This window comes from Ammospiza caudacuta, chromosome 15, assembly GCF_027887145.1.
Source record: "Ammospiza caudacuta isolate bAmmCau1 chromosome 15, bAmmCau1.pri, whole genome shotgun sequence".
Classification (NCBI taxonomy): domain Eukaryota; kingdom Metazoa; phylum Chordata; class Aves; order Passeriformes; family Passerellidae; genus Ammospiza; species Ammospiza caudacuta.
Window position 1 is genome coordinate 15,291,337 of NC_080607.1, and position 23,810 is coordinate 15,315,146.

General features: G+C 44.9%; 1 protein-coding gene across 1 annotated transcript in view; it reads right to left on the reverse strand.

The window, feature by feature from the left end:
• The window catches only part of CDH4 (cadherin 4), a 415,329-nt gene that overhangs the window by 10,769 nt on the left and 380,750 nt on the right, over positions 1–23,810 (reverse strand). The window contains exons 9-11 of the mRNA XM_058814611.1: positions 11,684–11,869; positions 6,204–6,457; positions 3,011–3,153 (exon numbers count right to left, since the gene is read on the reverse strand). Coding sequence (XP_058670594.1) covers positions 3,011–3,153; positions 6,204–6,457; positions 11,684–11,869 — 583 coding nt within the window. The remainder of the gene's footprint in view (positions 1–3,010; positions 3,154–6,203; positions 6,458–11,683; positions 11,870–23,810) is intronic.

The window sequence follows — 23,810 nt, forward strand, 5'->3', positions numbered from 1 at the left end:
TTTCAGTCCTGGCCCTTCCTCCCAGTGCTAGATACAAAGCTACACAAACCACTTCCCCATCAGGCTTCTGCTTCCACAGACCTTCCTTCCCACATTCCTTTCTCCATGTCTCAAGGGAGCCTCAAAAACTCTGAAGGAGCCCTGGAAATCCTTTTTTTGTGCTTTCTACATAAGCTCTTCAATCATGGACTCTCATCCTTTCATCCTATAAGTACGGGGTAGGTCTCCCTCTAAAACAATGTCTTTTGATCAGCCTTGAAAGCTTCTGGAGAGGCAGACAGCTCACCAGGACACTGGGGCTGGACATGAAAACTGACTTTTGGGACCAAGCAAAGTGATTTTACTGCTTTCACATTACCCAGAGTATCTTCTGGGATAAAAGCACTGTAACCTCTGAGACAGACTGAACACAAACCCTCAGTCCTGAGAGGCACTAACTGGCACGTGGCTGAAATAACCTGCAATTGCTGCACCCACAAATGCACTTTTGTTGGGCCATTGAGTATTGTTGGGATCTGAGTCCTGGTATTTTTGTTTCTTTGTGTTCCCGAGTGCAATTCCAGGCCAGTTTTAGGAGAAATGAAAAGTAAACAAAGTTTTAATGGCCATGTCCTACAAACTATGGAACATTTCAAATTATTTCAGCTGTCTTATATGGAGAGAGCAAGGACACAGAGCAGGTGCTGATGTGCAGTGAAGGATCCTTGGACTTTATCCTCAGGAGATGAGGACTAAAATAGCACCACTGACTCCAGTGGAGAAGCTGGTGTGATCCCTGAAATTAAGACTGAAATACTAACGACAAAAGGAAGAAGAAAATACAACTTCTGCATCTACATTTAACTGCTGAATTCTCCATCACTGCCTTTTTCACGGGGCCAGTGTCTGTATTCCCACGGCAAGTTGTAAGCCAAGTTTTCATGCTCAGCTCTTTGTTTCTTGAAACCTGCTGGAATATGACACATTTAAGCTCTTGGCTTCCCTGGGAGATTGGCTGAAATTGGCCAAGGGGTTCAAACACTGTCAGGCTCCACTCTTGTGAAGACACACTGTGATCCAAGGGACTCTCTCCTCAGAAAGCAGGTTAAAGCCATGCTCTTGATCAGGATTCCCTTTTTGCCCTCCTTACACTGCAGCCAAGACTTTTCTTAAAGACAGCACCTCTACACTGGAGCCCAGGGAGAGAAAGAAAGCACATCCAAGGAATATTGGCTAAACTTCTTTATCATGTACTGAGAACAGCAAAAAGAACTTCAAGGAAAGAAGATGCTGCTGCTTCTTCAAGAAAGAGAGAAAAATCCCCAGCAAAACCCTTGACCCAAAGCTTTTCTTTGATGCTGGAGAACCTGGAACTTGGGAGCAATGTGGTAAGAGTCTATTAGCCTAGATGAAACTTTAGCTGTTATCCTAAGCACTCTAGACAGAATTTTAAATAAGGTGTTGCTTTATGTGCATTTTAATGGCTGCAATATACCAGTGATAGATTAATTTTTCAGAATAAAGAGATTTATCTAGGCCCTCACTTTCTGAGCTGCTGAATGATGGATGTAGAGGTGCTGATGCACTGCTGCATCAGCATCACAGCCAGGGAAAGGGGTTAACTCCACATCACACTGCACCAAGTGCCTGAATTTGTAAGGTCAGATGGTGAGGATTAGGTTGATAGGTTCAAACTGTACCACTGCATCTGTGAACAGCCTTGGCCTACTCATTTGACCTGTTTTGCCCTGTGGCTTTTGCAGATGAACACCACTGGATCCATTTGAGAATATTCTGAATTGCCCTGTCCTCGCTGCCTTCACGGAGGGGAATCTCAGGATGGGGCTGTGGGGTGAGTCCTACCATTCATGGCACAAAGAAGGGGCAAAATGCACTTCTTGGTACAGCTCCTCTGCACTAAAACTCCTCCATGAGTTTCCCTCACCCCTGTGACCTGGGATGCAATGACTGAAGTGATGCATGGAGCCCCAGAGGGAGGAAGTTTTCATTAGCCCTGCAACCACCACCAAATCTGCTCATAATGACCAGGGCACCTCCAGCCTGAGGGATCACACAAACACTGCCCTGGAAGCACCTGCAGACTATAAGCAATATACTGAGGTGCTCACAGCCAAGCCCAGACTGAACTGTGCTGCTGAAGCAGGGCTCTGGTTTGAGTGCAGCACCCTGCAGTGGGAAATGAGGGTGGGTGAGGGGGAGGAAGGCCTTCTCCTTGTCCTGGGAAACTCCTGAGCCTTTTCCAGATGGAGGAACTGAGGGATGAAATTCCAGCATGGCCACATTTGGGTGTGGTTAGCACAACTCATCAGTTCCTCCTGGATTAGGAAAAGCAGAGCAGCAGCACTGGGTGCCTGCCCTTGAGTGAGACCAGTGCAGCTCTGAGTGCTGACTGGACCAAAAGCACTGAGTGATCTTCAATGAGAACAGCAAACAGAACTTCTCCAGGAGATCTGACTGGCCTGAGTGGCCTTGGTAACAAGCACAGCAGCATCCAGATGATCTGATGATGGCTGCACATTTCAGGCAGGCAGTGGCCAGAAGGAGCCCAGCTCCAGTGACAGACACACCTTTTATGAAAGCCACCGCAGGTTCAACAGATGGGCTTATTTTTAATACCCTCCTGCCATCCCATAAAATTATTTCTGGTTTCCTGATGGAAGGCTTCCTGAATGCTGTGATCAGTGCCTTTGGGAGGATTACCAGGACCTGTGTGCTCGGCAGCCCCTGGAGAGCACATCCCTCTGACACTTTTTTAAGTTCAGGCTACACCGCCACACTGAACTCCCCAAATCAATTTTCCATTTGTCCTCCCTTTCCCTTAATAACACTCCCCATATACTGTGCACATTTAATTTACTCCAGCAATTTCCCGTCCCACTTTCACATTTTTTGACCATAAAAACCTGGGAAAAAGATAACTTATACTGACAACTCTGTCAGGGCATCATTTCTCTTAATGCATCACATTAGAGTCTTATTGAAGCATGAACAATGTGAAGCCTGGGCTCACCGTTGTCAGCCGCCAAGAATGTGGCCTCGTAGACATTATTCTTAATGTAGTCTGACTCTCGATCAAGGACAGCAGCAGTAGTGATCTGACCATTTGTGGCATTAATGTTCAGCCAGTTTGCAGGATCTGACAGCTTAGAGTATCTACAGAGAAAGGAAATAAATACATGGCAGTCTTTTCACTGACATATCCTTAATATTGCTTGAAATACGTTTTTTTTCCTGGACTCCTGACCTGTGATTCAAAGGACCTTTGGATAACTGGTTTTGTTGACAAACACAATGCTAATTGAGCATCCGGTTTTTGACCTTTACAATTATTCAATTTTTCAATTACTTTAGTTTTAAAGGTTCTTCTTTCCACTAAGTGCCACTTACATGCCAGTTTCCTGCTGCTAGGAGAGGGCATTTCCTGAGGTCTCTGCAGCTGAGCACAAATGGGGTCTGCAAAGACCATTGCATTCATATGCCTGAATTAGAGGATGGATTCCTCCTTTCCCCTGCTCCCAACCCTGCCCTTCTGAAAACAGCTTTTTAAAGTCAAAGATATTCCTGTTTTCTCTCCACCACTAATAAACAGCAGTTTGGGAATACCACACTGTCAGAGTTACCTCCCAACTACTCAGTTAACTCACAGCTGTGTTCTATTCATGTCCCATGCAACCAGCTGAGAAAATGGGGTTTTTTTGGGCAAATTTTTCCTCTGTTCTCCAGATCAGTGTGTTCAGTTCATCCTTGCTTGTCTTCTTGCTTTTCTGCCTCCCAGTTTTGTTTGAAGTGAGATGGACCATAACTATCCAACTGGAAGCTAGTAAATGGCCAAATGGGTAAATTACTGAAATAAGCAAAGAGAATTTTTTATGGGTAACTCAGACCTGCTGATAGTTTTATATAATTTGTCATTAGATATGCTGGTGAGAGCTTTACTGGCTTCTGGTGAATATCTCTTTCCAGAATTGGGCTGTTTGAAGCAGAAACTCAAAGGGAAACCTGAGCTGAGTCAATCCATGTGAAGAGAAAAGCAACACACAGCTGCACAAACTCCTGCCAAAGGAAAGAATTACATTTCATGGAGCTAGACTCTTTGGGATGTTTTCATTTCAATATCACTGCTGTGAGGCTCCTGCCCTTTCTCTGCTGAATGACCAGGGATCCAGTTTCAAAGCTGGCTTTGTGAATGTGTCTGTGGCTAATGAGGATAACCTGAGGTGTGACACTGCCCATGCCAAGCTGTGCATTACTGGAGATGTTCCTGCTTCCTCATCTTCTATTTGTAAAATATCTATTTTATCAAAGACTATTTAGAGACTGAAATCTGTATGCAAGGCTCTAGCAGCTGGATCAGCTCTGCAAAGTGCTTATCATGGATCTGTAGGTTTAGCCTTTTGGGGAATCTTTTTTCCTAACTCACCAATGACAACTGTGAAGTAAAAAATAAAATATCTTTTTTACATCTGACAAAAACAGGACCCCAAAACCACCCCACTGCTTCCTGCAGAGCCTGGGCATTGGCTGTCCTGATGCAAAGGGAGAGAGATTCCAAACACTGGGGTTTGGAAATGCTGGTGGATGCACAAAATGCATATCCTGGAAGCCATAGAAAGAAACAACCCAAGTAACTGGCTGGTCATACTCACAGGAAACCTCAGCAGACCCTGCACCTGCCCTGTGCAATGACAGCTACAGCAGGAACTCGTTTGGGTTACAGATCACCCCCCTCCAGGTTAGAGGGAGTACTCAATCACAAATGAGTTGTTCTCTCCTCTGAATGCCAGCCTTGGTACAGACATCAGGGAAATAAAGACCCTTCAAAGGCCAATATTTCAAAAAGAACGTAAGAAAAATGGGCTTGTTAGTTAGGATGGTCTCTTTCCTCCAAAGTCACAATCCCTGTCTAAAGACAACAAGATGAGGCAGTGAATAAACTACCATTTTCTAGACCCGACAGCTCTGTGCCAGGTGAAATATTTCAAACTCTTCCTGACATAAAATGTCACAACTGATGCAAGTTTAAATGGCCTCTGCCGTTGTCATGTCGTATACTCAGGTTTTGCCAAAAATACCACAGCTCTTACAGACTGCGAGCAAAAAAGAAAACAATTTCTGTGGATGTAAAAGTATCCAAGATCAGGAAATGCATTTCCTCTCTGCACAGAGGGAGCTGAAATAGTTGTGAAAGTGTCACAAGGACTCGTTCTCACCTACACTTTTCTGCCAATTATTTCCTGCTGGGAAGGTGTGTGAGCTGGGGTCCTGGACCCTGCGTTCAGTCCCTGCTCTGCCCAGGTGGGACAAAACAGAGTGAGTGACACCCCCTGGTCACAGCACGAATTTAAAGTGATCTTAAGCTGACTGGATGGAAATCTGACTTTTACAAGGTTACAGTTTTGCCAGCTGAATCCCATTCATAGGGAAAGCAGCTAAGGGAGGTTATGTTAGGGAGGTGCTCTGAAGAAAAAGGGAAGTTTGGAACAAATTGCACCTGCTGGGAGCAGGCAGTGGGAGCACTGGTGAGATACAGACCAAGTGCCAATGGCCTGTGAATGGGTGCTTGACTGCTCAGGCAACGCTGAACAATCTGGCACTTTAAAAGCCTGCCCAGCAGCTGTTTGTAACCCCAGCAGCCTTGCTCTGAACTAGCCACAGCTCCTCTTGCACTGCGCTTTTAAGCAAGGTTGAACCTAAATGCTCTGGAAGCAACACAAGGCATGATTAAAAATCCCAGCCATTCCTTTTGAAAACCCAGGCCTTTCTATGCCTCAGTTTTCCCCCTTAAAACAGAAATAACAAAGATGCCTTTTCCTAAACCTCTGTGTTTATGAAGTGCATGAACCACACAGGTCAGAGCACCCTGGGTGAAGCAGAGCCAAAGACTGGGTACAAAGAAGCCCTGATCTCTGTAACAATGCACAAATTTGCCTCACTTGAAGGTGTGATCTGCCCCCCAGCAAGCCAGTAACCCAGGATCCAACTCTGTCTGCTCTCCTTGACCCAGCTGCTCAGAGCCTGCCTTACCTGGAGCAGGGGGCTGTGAGCTTGCAGATGCTCGACTGCAGGTGCCACTCCCTGCCAAGATCTCATCCACATCCCACCAGCCACTTTGGAAATCAGCTCTCAGCTGTTTATCTCCCCATATATTCATGCAGCTGAGCCCCCCCAGCTGCAGGGGAGCCCCAGGCTGCCTGGTGTCCCACCTTACTGCCTGCTGCATGAAGCGGTCGGGATCCACCGCTGAGAACGTGGTCAGCACCGTCCCCGTGGGCACCCCTTCCTCCAGCCTGATCAGCTTGTGGTTGGTCGGGAAATACGGGGCCTCGTTGACATCTGTGACCGAAATGGTGACTCCTGCTGTCGACTGGAAGGACATCTGGATGCCACTGGCCAGGGGAGCTTGGTTTGACACCATCACTGTCAGCATGAAAGCTCTGTTCATCTCGTAATCCACTGCCTGAAACAAACAAACAAGTGTAGAGCCAAGCAGAGAATAAATTCTACCTTCTGGCTGGGAGCTGCAAGACTGGAAGACAGATGATATCAAAGTCATTGCCTGATCTTGTTTCCTCCTGAGCTCAGTTGTTTTGAAGGTGTAAATCCAGGGCAACTTCAATCCAGTGGAGGATTTGGCCATCCAGTTTTTGGAGGGTCAAGTAGTTAAAAAAAAATTCCACAAAGGAAAAACTGCAAACAGCAGGGAGCATTTGCCCTGTGTTTTCTTCCAATGCCAAGTGGTTTCCAAAAGACAACCTGCCTGTGAGAGCTGAGCATCAAATGAACAAACCCACCCAGGGCTGCTCTAATGCAACAGGTGGAGCCTGTTCAGAGGGTTGGGACGAGCACTTAGCAGTGCCATTAGCACTGAAACTGCTGACTGTGGAACCAGGACAGTCTCTGTGGACTCATGAGCCTGAAGGGCTCTATTTTCCCTCTTAAATGAGTTTAGAAGCAGAGGTGGAGCTGCCAGGAACAATCCCTGGTAAGGTTAAGCAGGTGGTCCTTCCAGTGGGACCTCTCATCCTCCTGCAAGGCACCTCGTGGTCTCTGGAGGTTGCCTACAGCTCTTACAGCTGGGTTTTGCTGCTGGGAGGCCACAGATCTCTGCTGAACACACACATGAAGACAATGTGTCTGTCCCAGGAGCCAGGCAGAGTGAAAAGCCTTTGCTGGCACGACTGACTGAGCCCAGTATAATAATAATTTCTAAACCATCCCACTAATTATTATGAGGGAAGTCGCTAATCATCTGCCAGGGAGGCTTGAGTTATGCAGGATCACACCTCTGCTTGTTAAAAACTGCTTTGCCATGATTTATAAATTTAGAAGCATATCCATCCTCCCTAATACCTTCTCCAGCGCTGAGTCTGCAGAGCACTCACTCAGGGTGTGAAACACCACAGCTACACCGACATGGACAGGGATTTACAGCAGCAGGAGCTGCCTGCCATGTCCTGTTTAAAACCCAGTATTGTCAGGAGGGAAATCAAATCATAGGAGCCTACACGAGAGAAACAAATTTCAGGGGCAAGAGGTAAAGCAGCGGAATCTCTCCTCGACTGAAGTGCAAATGTTCCCCATGCTAAATGGCTTCCTGACAGGCAGGGCCAACATTTAATAAATAAAAGGAAGCATAAAGATTCCCAGTACACCCACCCGTGCTGACTCACGGACTTGTGCTGCATTCAAAACCAATGCATGCTAAAAGTTCCCATTTAAACCCTATTCAAGGCCTTGAAACAATTTGACTAATGCATTTCCTCAATCTCTTTTCACACCCCCTCTAATTTATATTCCTGCAGCTTTCTTTTTTTTTTTCTTCTTTTTTTTTTTTATGCTGTTCTGTTTGCTAGGCTGTCCACAGCCACCCTGCACCCAACGGGGCTCAGAGGCAGCTGGGGCTGAGCAGCTCCATGGGAAATGATGGGGGCAACTCAGGACACAGCTCTGCTAGGATGTGGCCAGATGTAAAGTAGTGGGGCTTTTCCCCCCAAAAAATGCAGGGCTGCTCTCTCAGCTTCTTCCTCTTTCTTCTGGTAGCAACAAAACTTGGGCTGAAGAAAAAACATGCAAGGAGCAGAGATGGACCAGGATCAGGCATCCCAAAGGATGTCCAGGAGGCATCAGTGTCACCAAACAGTGTCCACCACACTTCAGTCAGCAAGGCAGAGCTTATCTGCTCATCTCTCCTGTGTCCACCAAGTCCTATTTCGCATAGTTTTGTAAAAGAAAAAAAAAAAAAAGGTAAAATCAAGAGATCAAGAGTCTGTGCTGTCCTCACAGTTTGGGCTATTGAGCCCCATGGCACAGCAGCCCCTTGCAGGCACTGTCCAGCCCTAAGGCAGAACTTCTGTCACACCTTTATAAGCAATTTATACCAGAACTGTTCTTACCTCTGCTCCCTAAAGCTGCCTCCCTCTGAGGATAATGGTGCACAGAGCACTCAGTGTTCCTTACACCACACTCCTTCCACCTCCATGCATCTCACTGGAAATGCTCTACACTGGTCATTTAACGTGGTTTTAGGGACATGGTGAACTTTGCATTGCTAGCTTAACAGCTGGTTGGTCCTAGAAGTATTTTCCAACCAAAATGATTCTTTGATTCTATGACAGCAGGATCCTGAAAAAGCCCACAGAGCTGCTACACCTGGGACAAGGACATGTGGGACTCTTGCATACTTTGCACTTGACATGAAATTAAAAAGCAGCACTTTGGCAGGTACTCCTTGCTGGATGTCTGGTGTGTGATCTGGCTGTGAAACACCCCCTGGAGCTGCTGCACATCCTCCTCCTTCTGCAGCACCCCCAACCTGGCTGCAGCAGAGCAATGCCGAGGGCTTCCCACGTCTCCTCCTTTTCTTGGGGTACTTTTAACTGAAGTGAACAAATCTGCCTGGTGTTATAGTTGAGGCAAATAATAACTGAAGCTTCAGCAGCATCTCCATTATAAATTCACAGCTCTGATCCATGCAGAGTTTATAATAACATTTTACTTAGCTGGCTGCCACAGGGCAGCCACTGCTGCTCTGGGAGATTGTCTTCAGACTCTGCGGTGTCTCATCTGAGTGAGAAGTTTCTCTCTGCCCTTGATCAAGGCTTTCTTTGAAGATTAGGGTCTTGCACAGTTATGGAAATGGTTTGGAAAGGCAAGAACAGAAAAGGGAAATGTTATACTTTTGGTGATCACACTGGACATACAGATGGGGTTTTGCTGAGGGCAGCTTCAAAATGGCCCCCATGAGCATAATCTAAACTCCAAAGGGAAATCTGGCTTGGAAGGATTTCTGGCCCTCCATTTCAGGCCCCTGAAATGCTGGTGAAGTGGTGAGATTCTGCACAGAGCCTCTGTCCCTGTGCTGCTGCTGTCACTCCTTTGCTTGCAGCAGGAGTGATCTGTGAGTGGCTTTGAAGAGCCACGTGAAAATCCAGTCATGTAGGGTCTGTAAATAAATGTTCATTACTTGACTTTAATTTTTTCACCCGTGTTTTCAACCCACATCAGTGATCAAACCAGCAAGGGACTGCTCCAATACAGCAAAGAACAAGCTCTGACTGGCCACCCAGTCTGATGAGAATACATGCCCCAAATCTTTAAACATATTCACTTATTAACAGAGAACAAAATATTTCAAAGAAGGTGGAATCCTAAGAGTCTTCCCTTCTTCACCATGAAAATTTAATCACAAGCAATTTCACTCATTCTCCTTGCTGAAAATACACCAAAAAGCCTCCCACCCAGACAGGGTAGGGAACCCTGTGCCCAGGGGGATCAGGTGAGGTGATGTAGTGAAGACATCCAATGCAATTTCAAGCTCTGAGCTCAGCTTGATGAGACAGATGGGATTTTCATGTGGTTCTCTGCTTTGTGATCACTGTGGGTTACACAGCAGTGGAAAATCAACACCAGCATCAATGGTGTCTTGACAAATCTGCCCTGCTTTCTGCCTGCAAGTTGTGAATAAGGGAGGGTTCATTATGCACAAGTCCTTGTGCAGCAGTGTTGATCATGCAAATCCCCTGTTGTTCACTTTGATGTGCCTTTAAACTACTGTCCTGACACTTTGCAAGATTAAAAATAAGGGGTCCTCCCCTACTTGCAGTGGAAATGTTGGCATTTCAATTTCAGACTGGCTGCTGATGTCAGTGGAAGTTAAATTTTTGCACTTTTCTTCGTTGAATGTTTTCTGTTTAAGCAGAAAATATAGATTTGGATATGTGTATGCTTACACACATACATGCAACCATATACACATGTCTAAGCTTGAAGAGGTTTCATAGTAAGGGTGTCAACCATCATCACAGAGCAATAAAAAGTGATAAATGAGAGGACCCTGCTGAAATACCATCTGGCAGGTAGGATGGTGTGTCCCTTGAAGTTTCAGCAGAGCAGCATCTGCAGACACACACACATAGCCAGGGGTCAGGGAACAGGACAGGCTCACACGTTCCTGCAAATGTGACCTCACTGATGCCACCTCTCCTAAGACACAAACTGCACATTAGGAATCACTGCAGCTTGTTTAGATAATAACAAGCAAACAGGGCTCAACACAGAGCTATCCTTGAATTATGCTGCTCTTTAAACTTAGCATTTCTACCTGTGTTGTTGATTAAAACTTTTTGTGAGGGAAGGCCAGACTTGTCAGAAGGTGCTGCCTTTATCCACCCCATTAATCCTTCCCATGTGCAGTGCACAGTGTGTGTTGTGCAGCTCCTGCACATCTCAACAGCCTCTGTGTGATGTCCCTGCTGGTTTTTGTAGTCAGAGGGAGCACCCACAGGCATCTTATCTGGGAAGAGCTTCAGTGAATGCTGAGGGATCCAGTGGTGTCCTGGCTGTGTGTAATGACTGCAGAAACACTCACTGGCCTCACAACTGCAAGAGAAGCAAATGCTCCAATGAAGATAGAGTCATGTTCTTTGGAAACATGGAGGCAAGGAAGGAAACACAATTTGGCACTTGCTGCAGGTATCTTGAGGCTTCCAGCTCTATCAGCACATGGAGGGAAGAATGGTGGATATTTCTGGTTTGATTTCTTGGAACTCTTTAGACAAGATCTTCTGCTGATCCACCTGGGGGTGGCTTTGAGTGGAGCTGTCCTGAATGGAGGACCTGTCCTATACTGTGTGTTTATCACTCAATACCAGGAAAAGGAAAATCCCTCCAGCAGTTTTGCTGCCAAACAACTCAGTCAAAAGGAAAATTTCCTTCCCTTCTGTTACCAGAAAACTCACTCCTCCTGAGGTCTCCGACACTCCCTGCTTTCACAGAGAACAACTTGACTGACCCAGACAGTGAAACAGTGCCCTTGATCCACAGCAAACAGGGGCTTTCCTGGCTCAAGAGGGGCAAGGCTGCCCAGCCCAGGCTCATTCCCTCTTACAGAGCTCAGATCTCAGGAGAAGCAGGAGGTGGAGGTCAGGCTCTGGTGCTGGGAATCCCTTCAGCATGTGAGGCTTTCTGAAAGCTTACAGTGGGCTGGGCTGAGCTGGGAAACCCAGAAAACCCAGAACCAGAGCCATATGCTGGAGAGTACTCAGGCCTCCTACACACAGAGAGATGGGGAACAACAGATCCAAACACTCGCACTTCCAGCCAGGGAAGGCACGAACAACTGCAGGCTCCTGGCCATCCCTGCAGCTGTAGGGTGACAAACACAGTGTCTCTGGCTCCCCCTCACCTTCACCACGGTGACCATGCCCTCGTTGGTGACGGGGTCTGTGCGGATGGTGAAGTGGCCCGAGGGGTCCCCGCTGATGATGCGGTAGATGGCGTTCCAGTTGGGAGAGTGCGGCTGGTCCCGGTCCAGCACCGTCAGGTTTGCCACCACGACCTCCACTCTGTTCTCAGGCACCTCTCCTGAGTACTGCAAAGGAAAGAGAGGGGTGGTCATGGAGGGAGCTTTCTGTCCATCCTCACACCGTCAGGTTTGCCACCACGACCTCCACTCTGTTCTCAGGCACTTCTCCTGAGTACTGCAAAGAAAGACAGGAGTGGTCATGGAGGGAGCTTTCTGTCCACCCTCACACCTCCCTCCCCTCTTCCTCCATCACCATGCCCATTGGGATGCCAGTCCTGTGAAGAGGACCATCTGTAATGAGCAACACTTTCTCAATTCTGCTTTTCTGTTGGAACCCTGGTTACTGAGGATTTTAGACTTTCTGTGCTGACAGGTGCTGACCCCCAAGAGAACACTGCACTGCCTTTCCACTGCTTGAGTAAAGCAATCTGTGAAAGAGGTGAATGGCTCAGATATTCCCTGCTTTACTTCTGTATAAATGTCCTCTGGGATTCCCATAGGTTGGATTTGCAGAATTGCTTTCTGAGCTGCTTCCTTGATTTCTGAAATCACATCTCGAGGAAGATCCACAGCTTGGTCCTCCGGTTTATTATGAGGAACAGGCAAGACTTTTCCTATTTTTTTCCTTGGAGCATTTCCCAAAAGCCTAACTTCATCTTTCAGCCTAAAGAAGAACAAACCCTCTATGGCACAGCCACTGCACAAGATTCAGCAAGTGCTCCAAGGAATCCAACAAAAAATATTCTTGATATTCTTGCTTAATTACAGCAACCAGAGAGTTAATTGTCAACAGCAGGGGAAAATGGCATACTGAAATGTCTGAATATTTAGCATGACTATCTCCGTTTATCCCAAGGTATTTTGCCTCACTCAGATTTCAATGATGGCATTTTATTGCCTCTTCAGTGATTTTACTTCATTTTATTTCTTTCTTGCCCCTGATTTTGTCTCATTATTTGAAGTGTTTCTTGTGATTTTGCTACAGCCTTTCCTGGTGCTTAATTCTCTCATTTAGCACTGATTTCATGGAGCATGTCCCGTTCAGGCACATCCTGACACATTAACTGCATTCTTTCCTGCTTTCCAGTCCCTGATTTATCTCATGGCTGATCAGGGATCCTGGCCTGTGAATCCTTCCAGTGTTTGGGGCTCAAAAGCTGCCAGCAAGACACATTCCCCAAATTTTCAACTGTCCTCATGTCTCAGCACTGCCTATTAGCAGCACTTGCAAATCAACACTGTGATTGACATATGGCAAATTAAACACTGGGGAAACGCCGGGAGCGGCTGGCTCCGAGTCTGCAACTGAAATTCTGGCCCCAAACTGCAGGAGCTGAGCACTTCTAAAATCTGGCCTTTGGTGTGCACAAATGCCAGGTTGTGTGAATGATAATAAATCATTCCTTTGTTAGCACAAGAGTCCGTTTCCCCTCCTAACCCATCCCTGTCCTTTGGCATCTCTCCGGTACGGATGCTTGTGTTTAGTATATATTATTTCACTGCTGACAGCAAAAATATTCAATCTGCCTTATGCTAATGTGAATTTAAATTTGCCCTTTAGTGGTATCCTGAATGGCATCTTGCCCTCTTTTCTGCTATGCACCTGTCCTAAACAAGTTTTCATTAGTGAATGCAGATGGCATCTCTTTCCAGCCATGCAGAGAGGTGGGGAAGAACAGTGGGAAGCTGCAGGATAATTCTTATTCTGCTACATGCTACAGCTCTTCTTTTCTCTTTATTTCCCCTGATTTCACTTGTTCTTTACCCATTCTCTTGCCCAATTTGGAGTCTCTGCGGCGCACAGCTTAAGCAAGGGAAATATATGGAAATTTATCAAAAGCCTCTTGAAAAATCCATTAGATTATGTCATCTGTACACTCTACTATCAACCCTGTCTGAACTGAAGCAGATTAGTTAAACAGGATCATCTCTTCCTAAATCCACACTAGTTATTGCCCATTACATTAAATTAATGTTGTATGGCATGGCAGCAGTGACAAGCTGATGAGCCCCCAGTCTCTTTTAGGCTGCACTGCTGACAACAAGGTATCATTCTGTAATTCCAAAGGAGTTAAACACTCTGTGAAACCACCTCAAATCTTCAACTCAGGACCACAGATTTCATCTGTCAATCCTGGGCTTATGCCCTGCAGAACCAAACAGAATGAAGTCATCAAGAACAAACCATCAGCTGCATTTAACCCATTTAAGAGGGCCAGTCCTAAATGATCCCTGAACATCTTCAGTAGGTCACAGCCCAGGTGCTGCCAATGAGTTTGGGTCACATGGAAAAGCCCCACACTGATTTTACAGCAGCTCCTCTAGCAGCCATCACAACATCTATTTTCAGCCCACAGTGACAGAGCTTACACATTTTAAAACATAATGTTATATTAAAAATATAAATACACAAGCACATGCCAATGTAAAGCCTGGAGGAAGATCACAGCAGCCTATAAAGCTTTTCCCTGGGGTGAATACCACAGTGCTCAGCACATCCTGGGCAATCCAGGGGTTCATCCCCTTGTTGTTGACCTCTGTCAGGTACAGTTAGGAAATTATCAGTCCTAAGCAGAATTGAGAGTGGATACTGCTTACTGTGCTTATAAAGCAAAGTATTATTCTGAGGAGAACAGAGCACCTTCACTGGAATCAAAGGAGCCATCCAAAGCTATTCAGGGTAAAAAGCAAATCTTGGAGAGATGTGCCATGAAGAAAAGAGTAATTTTCATCAGCTACAGATCAGCAGCTACAGGGAATTCAAACTGGAGTCTGCCTTTCCTCCCTCTCTCACTCCCCCACTATCATTATTATAGGTAAATGCTGTAATGTGTATTGTCCACAATTGTCTTTACCTTTAATAAAATTAAGTAATGACATTAAATTACACCTGCTAAAGGAAGGATGGCAGCTCAAAGCTACCCACACTTCTTTAATGTCATTCCCTCCCTACCCTGGAGTAATTCAGGATAATGAACATCTTTCACTATGCTGCTTTCCAGCATTCCCTCTGCTCTAAGTTCTCTTTCATAAGATTACAATTGATTTTCAAATAAAGAGAAGCATATCTATTCAAACAAGATAAAACAATGGGCAACAGAGGAGCTGCTGGAGTAAACACAAGATTGATAAAGCAGTGCTTGACCGATACCTGTAGCCTTTATTCATATTCCCCTGTATTTCATTTAGCCTCACTTTCAATTGTTGCATTTGAAGTCCTTGATTTCCAGAAAAATTTTAAAGACCACTCATAATGATTTCTCTGGCTGATTGTTACACACTTCCCTTCTCAGATAGGGATTTGTTCTGAAACTGGCATGTTCTTAAATTCTGAGGGGTATTTTTTCTTCCCCTCCTATAAATGCCTGTGCTTGCAAAACTCCTTCTCCCACTCCCCTTGAGCTGGCCCCTCTGAAGTTATGCCTTGCTGAAAAGGAAATAATTCATTCCGATTTTTGGGTTGATACTAAAATTGGTTAATCCCAGAATTTGTCTTTCATGTCATTTGGACCTGACAGCACATAAACACACAGACAAATATCACTGCAGAGGAGAAAGGGATTGATGTGGGGGACAAATGATGAATTCACACCATGACTTGACTTTGTGCAATAAATCTGGAGTCTGGGCAGTGAAGCCATGCACAGCTGAGTAAAACCAATTAGCTACTGCAGCCACTCCTAGGGAGGTGTGGGACTGAGACAGATGAACGCAAGGATAATTATTCAGGCTTCCTTCTAAAGGGAATTCCATTTTTTTCAAATGTTCTTACTTCTTTCCCTGGCTGGTTTTGCTAAAAAGCTGCAAAGGCAAAGACTTGTTCAGAGGAATGTCTGCAGGAAAGATCTTTCTGTTGCCTCCAATGATGACCCAACATTTGTTCCAGGCAGCAGTGGTTTATGAAGGCTGAATTGCCTGGACAAGCAGTGTTCCACGACCTATAGCTATGGATTAACAGAAGAATAAGGGCATCTCAGCGCTCTTATTGGACACTGAGCCCCTCCCCAGACAGGTATGACTGCTGCAAAGTGCTTGATCTTCTCTCCAGGTCCATTGGGCTGGTAGAAACTGAAATGAGAGTGCATGGGGTGGTGGGGGGTCCCATCCCTCCCCAGTTCCTGCTGCCAGCCTGCCCCATTAGGAGATGAGGTGATGTGCAGCCAGGGATCCCAGCACTCAGGGGGCTCCACTGTTTGAATCAAACCCACAGCTCCTCACACCTCAGGGCATCCCCCCAACCCCAGGCTGGCACCCCAGGCAAGGGTTTGCCTTTTCTGCCAACAAAGATTCTTGAAAAGCAGGAAAAATTAATAAACAACTGTGGTCTGGTGGCAGCAGTCTGTGTAAAATGGGGGGGGGGGGAAGGAGAAAATCTCCTAATAAATCATTAACTGTGATGTGCCTGCCCAACTGCAGCACGGAAACAAGCAAATGCCATCCTAATTGATTGCTTCTTATTCCATCTTTATAGGCCTGCATTTTTTATTGTGTGGGTTGAATGAGCCCAGAGGTGTAAAAAACTTCTAGATTGTACTCTGTGTATCTGCCAACTTGATATTTAGATCAATAATGCTCTTTCCCCCCCTCCCCTCTACTCCTACTACTGGTAATTTAGCTTTTCTTCCTAGCAGACTAATTGCTGTTTTCTTAAGCCTTACTATCAATTCTGTGACCTTTAATTTCCAATATAGTTTTCTGTGGGGATGGCTGTGCTGGGCTGTGAGTTATCCCAGCTCTCAGCTGCTGTGACAGTCACATAGGGACTGCCAGGGTCTCCCTCCACTGTGTGCAAAGGAGACCATGAGCTTGCTCAAATCCCCACAAAACCCCTGTAAATTCTGCCTTATTTTGAAAGCCAGGCTTTGAGATGCTCATTTCTGGTTTTATTAAACTACTCACTCCGGTGAGGTCTCCAGTGATCACCACTGATGTCCTCACTGCTTTTTGAGGCTGCTCTGCATTCCACCAGCTAGCAGCCCCTCCATAAACCTCTGGGCTGTTGTTTTTCCAGGTTCATGGCCACAAAATCCCATGCACTGCTTCAGCTTCACATCCACGTGGATCTCCTCGACAGCCCATCCATGCATTCACACCCAGCTCCCTCTCAAAGGGATGCCTGGGCTGCAGGCATCACCTGGTGGTGCTCAGGCAGGGCTCAGCCCTGCCCAGCCCACCCAAGGAAGTGCATGACAATGAGCTCACCAGCTCTGACAAGATGCTTTGGAGGTTGTGCCTTTGTCCTCAGCAGTTTGTGCCACTACAGCAGTTCCCCTGCCTGCAGAGGAGCCCTCTCAGCTCTGAGCAGGCTGTGCTGCACACAAGGCACCCACCTGCTCACAGGAGTTTGTGCAGGAAGCTCCAGTGGTGCTCAGCGTGGTCTCCATGCGCTGGTTTATTTCTCTTTGGAAGGGTTTGAAAAACAACAGCAAGCCCTGAAGTTTGGCACTTGTGAAGCTGATCTCAGGCTGGAGCATGGACAACCTCCTACCTACCACAGGTGACAGCCCCTGGCTTTACTCTTTGGTGTCATTTTTTCAAAATCTCAAGTAATGACTAACTCTGGATCAACATACAAATTTTACTCCCTGAATATGAAGACAAAGCTGCAGCAGAGGAGAATAAAGCAATACCCTCTCCTTCAGAAGCAGCAAAAGAAAACGCTCTTACTTCAGACTCCGTGTGAGGAAGGAACATGTGGGTTTCACCTTCGTTCAAAGACTCTTTGAGTACTTGCCAGGAGTTCAGAGCACATAATAGTAAAAGGATATTGAAAAAAAAAAAAAGTAGTTTGCATATCTAACAAAGAGCACTAATTTTTTTTCATTATCAGATGTTACATTCTTTTGATAGTATGAAAAGATGCTGCAGAAATGATGACACAAGACACCATTCTGCTGCAAGATAACCATTTCCAAATAAATATATCTTAAGAAATGAGGTCTGAAGTTTGCATAGAAATTTAGATATTTTATAAAAATGCATTACAACACAAAGGAGCTTTTTACAATGTTCATATGAAAGGTTTAAAAAGAGATTAAATTATGTCCTTGCAAGGCATATAGCCTTGTCAAGAAAAAAAAAAATTCTACATTAACCCGTGTAGGAAAGTTGTACTTTATCTCTATTTCAAAGGCTATAAAGAACCACTTTAATCAACCTACTTGACTTTGGGGACTTGCACATCTCACTGAAACTCATGAAATCTGGCATAGTGTGGTTTCCAGAACACAAAAGCCTTTAATCCGTAAACCGACACTCTTGTACATTCAAATCCTGATACTATCTCCTTGTTAGGAACAAAAATTGTGAATTTATCCAAAATGGGATCTCATCTCCTCTAAATGATGTAGCCTTTGCAACAGTGACCTTTAAAAATGGTGATACCCAACAATGAAAGATTTTATGTCAGGAACCAGTGGAAACAATATACATTAAAATTCTGATCTGATAGCACAGCCCTTTATTTTTCAGTTTTAGACAATGATCCTTTGAACATTTCATTTGCTCTCTTGTCTAACATACCTTTGTTTCTTGCCCACGGAATGAACAGCAGGAAAAGGTGGCTGATACTTTTCTGCAGACTATTTGATTGTCAGGTGTAATTAGCAATGCTCTCTTTAAAATAGAGACATAGATTTTAAAACAGCTGGAACTGCCTACAAAGCCTCATTCTTAAAAAAAAACCCCTTATATACATACATTTATATAACAGAACAGTTTTGAACAGATACATCATAACTCCACAGTGCTTGACAGCCCTATGCTTCCCTTCAGCTGCAGAAGCAAAGGCTGAAGTGACTTGTGTGTCTCCTGAGGCAGCTGCAGAAGGGGCTGGAGCCGTGCCCTGCGCTGGGGCAGAATGCTGAGAAAATCATTAATTCATGTGTTACTGGATAAATCCATCAGGTCAGCCTGGATTAGCCTATTGATCTCCCCAGCGCATTGCCACAGAGCCCTGTGATCCTGGCTGAGCTGCCAGGAAAAGCCCCAGGAAGGCTGGCAGGGATGGGATGAGCTGATCCCAGGCTCTGAGCTCCACTGGGAGCCCAAACTGGTTGGTATGGGCTGGGGTGAAACAAGCCAGAAGAAACTTGTTCTGCTTCCCAGCTGGGAGGCTCCACCAGCTCAAACTGAACCACCATGGCTTAATGAGGCTCTCCAAGGCCAGCTCTGGGTTAAGGAGGAGAATTAGGGTATTTTGTATAGAAACAAAAAGCAGAAAGAGGCACAACATCTACAAGAAACCACGGAAATTTGGGGGAAATGCTACAGGTGGAAAAATGTCACACAAGAAATGTGGATAGGTATGTGATACCCTGACCTGGAATTGCCAAAGCAGTGCCCCCTGCATCCCCCCTGCTGGCTCTCCAAGACCAGCTCTGGGTTGAGGAGGAAAATTAGGATATATCATAGAAGAATTAGGATATTGTGTATATAACCATGGCACAAGGGAGCTTTCCAATGTACTTTTACTCTCTGAAACAATCAGCTCCCTAAAAAGAGGATGCAATCAATTCATTTGTTGGCACGTCAGGCCTCGCATTTCCCTCTCCTGCAAACTGCAAAGCAGCAAAAAACCACGCTGCTTTGAACAACAGTATGAAAAACAAGATTTCCCTGATTTACATGTAAACCAGAGCAGCAAAAATTGAGTGAGAGAGCTCAGCTCCTAAGTGAGCAAAATGTACTCCACAGGTCTGGCTCTGTGTCTCTTGGTGAGATGTGTCTGGGAGGGGATGTTTCAATTCAGGCACCTGTAATAAAGTTTCATAAAGAAGGGCCTTAAGCTGATAAGTCTGGTTTAGGATTTTCTTATTAACTGCCCATTCCCCATAATGAGTTTTTAATTTAATTTTTTTTCAGATTTTAAGGCATATGAAAGCTGCTCATGTGCCTCTGGGATCTCAAGATGGGTATTTGGGAAAGAAAGAATTATGAGAGTACTGAAACTGATTTTTACATATGCTATAATCCTGGTATTGAGATTTTTAACAAGTTTCCTGTGCAGCACAGCTCAGCCCTTCTGCACACTGATTCCTGCTCAAACTTCCTCTGCACTGCAATCTGAATCTCTGTTATTTCCACATTAGTCACAGAATTAACTCACAGGGGGGTTGGGGGTTTTTTTAATGAGTAGATTGGAAGATCATCAGGCACTGAAGACCCTCTGTTCTGGCCAAAAAAAGGGGTTCTGACTGGATGGAGCAGTCTTGCAGGAGAAAGACACTGAAGGAGGTGCCTTATTCTGAAAATGTGGTTTATTCTGCAGTTTAAAGACATGATCTTCTGCACTTGTGACACAATGGCCATTTCTGTATGTCCTTACTGATGCTTAAAATATTATGGCAGTGTCTGCCAGTGGAGTGAGAACCTGCACTCACAGGAGATTCGTGCCAGGGCTCCCACAGGAAAGGATGCAGTGCCTAAAATCTCAGAATTACAGAATGGTTTGTGTTGGAAGGGGCCTGTACAGGTCACCTAGCCCAGCTCTCTGCCACCTTCACCTAGGTGAGAATCTGGCATTCCAGAGAAATGCCTGTCTGTTTACAGTAACTCAGAGCTGTAACAGAAAAGACTACATTAAATACTGAGTCATTAATCAGCCTTGCCAGGAAAAAGAGGCTTCTTGCTGAAATTCTTGTTTATAACATTTCCTGTGGAATGGAGCAAGAGGAATGCAGTGAGAAACACAGGATACTGGGTCAAAGAAAAGATGGGTTGTAAATTCAGGAAAGAAAAGACTATTATTTCTTCTTTTTTATTTTTTAGCAATCAAAACCTGTTATTGCACTATTCCGAAAAAACTTTGTAAACCTTTCACCCATTCTCTGATTTTAACTGGCTGCTCTCTGTGGTGTGACCCTTTCTTCTACAACTGGGAAGCTTTAAGACATCCTGGACAGTTAGAAAGATTTGATAAGAGAAAACTCACAGCACTCCCAAATCCTTTGCTAAATCTCCCTTTTTCTTCCCCCACAGCATGTCACTAAAGATTTCCTAAGTGAAATGTACTTAATGAAGTTCCAGATATATATCCTCTTAAAATGACAGCCCTCAGAAGCAACTGTTTTTAAAGCAAAAGAATATTGAAGAATTAAAAACCTGCCGACCCAAGGAAGTCAGCCAACCCCAGGAGGGGATTTATTTCAGTGCTTTCCAATAACGGAGTCATAGAATGTATTTAAATTTCTCAGCCTCACACCCATGCCTGAGATGCTGAGGATTTGAGAGATAATGAAGTAATCCAGCACAAATGGGTGTTTGCCTGGGACATGCCAGGGCTGTGTGGATATCCAGCCTAACCATGATGGTGCTGGGTGTCTGAATTCAGACAACTGAATGAGGCTTTCCAAGGCCAGCTCTGGGTTGAGGAGGAGAATTACATATATATATTTTGTATATAACCAAAAAGCAGAAAGAGGCACAACATCTACAAGAAACCATTCAAATTGGAGGGAAATGCTACAGGTGGAAAAATGTCAGACAAAAAACATGGGTAGGTATGTGATAGAGGAGCATCAATGTCTGATTTCTCATTAAAATTGTAGCCTGAGTGATACAGCAGAGATGATGGGAACAGCATCTGATCCCCACACTCGGATCTGGTGGTGCAGCCCAGGGTGATTTCCATGGCAGCCCAGCAGAGAGTAACAAGGGCATTTCTGGGCATTTCCCTCTGCATCTCCTCTGCCTGCAGAGATCCTGCCAGTGCCACGTGGCCCTGTCACACCTCCCTGCACACAGGGAGCTCACACCTGCCTGGAAACTCCTCCCCACTGCACAATTCCATGGAAAGCATGGGGTGGGGATGTGGTCTGGGGCTTCTCCCCCTAGATCCTGCAAAGACTGAACAGGGGAGGAGAGAAATCCCTGTTAAATGAGACACTGAGCCAGGAGACAGCTCTGGAGATGCTCACATGAGAGGGCTGATGACAAATGGGGACAGTGAGCGATGGCTGACGGGCGCTGCCGTGGCTGGGGGTTGTCTGTGCTTTGATAATATTAGATGGTATTAAATATTAATTAAAATTTAAATGATATTATTAATATAATTATACTGTAATATTAATTATAACATTAACCCAGCTGCACAAACCAGCAGGCCAGAAAGCCGAATGCCCAGTCAGTGTCACATCCATGCATGGCTGGGCATCTCTGGGTGCTGGGGACGGATGTGCCACTCACCCTGTGAGTGACAGCCTGGAGCACTGCACAGGCAGGGGGCTCCAGGTGGAACCCATGCAGGGATGCCCAGCACATGGAATCTGCTGCTCCTCCTGCCTCTGCCTCCCGTGAGGAGCTGCAGCTGACTGAGACTGCACTCTCCAGCATGGAGAGGAGCTTGTCTTATTCTTGATTTTACACCAAGTACTATTTTTTAATATCTACCCCCACATTTTTTTTTTCATGACAGAAAAATTGAAATTTGTAATGGAACTATCGTTCCTGTTTTTTTGTTGGTTTTTTTTTTTTTTTTTTTTTTAATCACTGGTCTTTGGCAATTTTAAACTCTGAGGTCTGAAAAATTCATTACCACTAACTTCCATCAAGGGTGTTCCTGAAACCAAAATTACTTAATCAACTCAATTTAGCTTCTTGTGTAGACCTAATTCAGAAAAACTTTATCTTCTTGAATTGTTATTGCAATTAATTTCCCCCCCCCCTTTTTTTTTCTGCAGCAGACGACATTTCAGTAATTAGATATTCTATAAAAATGAGTTATTCATTCAGAACAGCTTCACTTTTATATTTGATTAATCACATTACCACTGAGGTCTGGGTTTTGTCTCCAAGGAAAGTTTAATGACCTCATTTTAATCCTTCTTTTAACCACCAGGCAGGTATCAATGAGAAGAAATAAAATTATCTTCTTTTTTCTTTTTCTCTGCTTTATTTCACAATCTCAAGATTACATTTGATGCTTTTTCTGTGTGACTGACCCATTTAGAAGGAAGAATCTAGCTGATTCCAATTAGGTTCAGGGCAGAATCAGGCTAAACAGAGCCTTGAACTGTGCCTTAATAACTAATGGTCAGTGTAATGGAGAGGAACCAGAACTGCTTCACCACGTGGCAGCCAGTTTAAAGCTCTGTACACGATTAATTTAGTGATAATTTGAAAATGAATGTACTGAAAGGAAATACACAAAACAAAAGGCACTGTAAATTTAGGTTTTGATTAATGGGGTCTATTAGGAAGAGACTTCTATCAAGAAGATGACTTTTTTTTTTTTAAATCAATGCATATATACCCACACGATGTAATGGAATAATTCATATAAACCACAATTTATCTGTGAGTAGAGACTTGGAGATGATTGATGACTGTTTCCCTGGCATCAGCATCTATCTGTGCTTTGGATCCAGCAATATGCACATCTATATTTGGTATTTATACATATACATCTCTGTATCTCTATCTGTTTGGCAGTCTCAAAGGTATCTCATCCTTTCTGTCTTGTGCTACACTGGTGTAAAGGCTTACCAGACATCACAGAACAGGCTGATGCTTTTTTCATTAAGACATGAGGAATTATTGTTTTCTCATAAAGCGAGAAATAGCTTTCATTTTAGATGAAAGAGGTGACAAAATAAAGAACAAAACTTGAGCATCCACAAGAGAGCAGGAGGTGTTTCCTGTGTTCCCTGGCCCGGCACTGGAAGGGCCTCCAGGCACTCAGAGATGCTGTGCTGGGAAAGCCCCAGTGCTCCCAGGGAATCTGCACTGGGAGTGGGGATCCCCCCCATCTCTCACAGAATTAAACTGTGTGAGCATCCCACATCCTCAGCTCCACTGGACAGGCTTTGCACTGAGGTGGGGATCCATCTCCAAAGGCACATCCAGGTGTAAATAATTCCCTCATCATGGTTAACCTGTGTGTCTACAGCAAAGCCCTGGAATAATTACTGTGGTGAGTTCAGCACAAGGCTGTAACAGGATGGGAAGAATGAATATTGTTTCTCCTTGTGCTCTGTTTGTTATTGTTACCTCCCAACCTAACATTCTT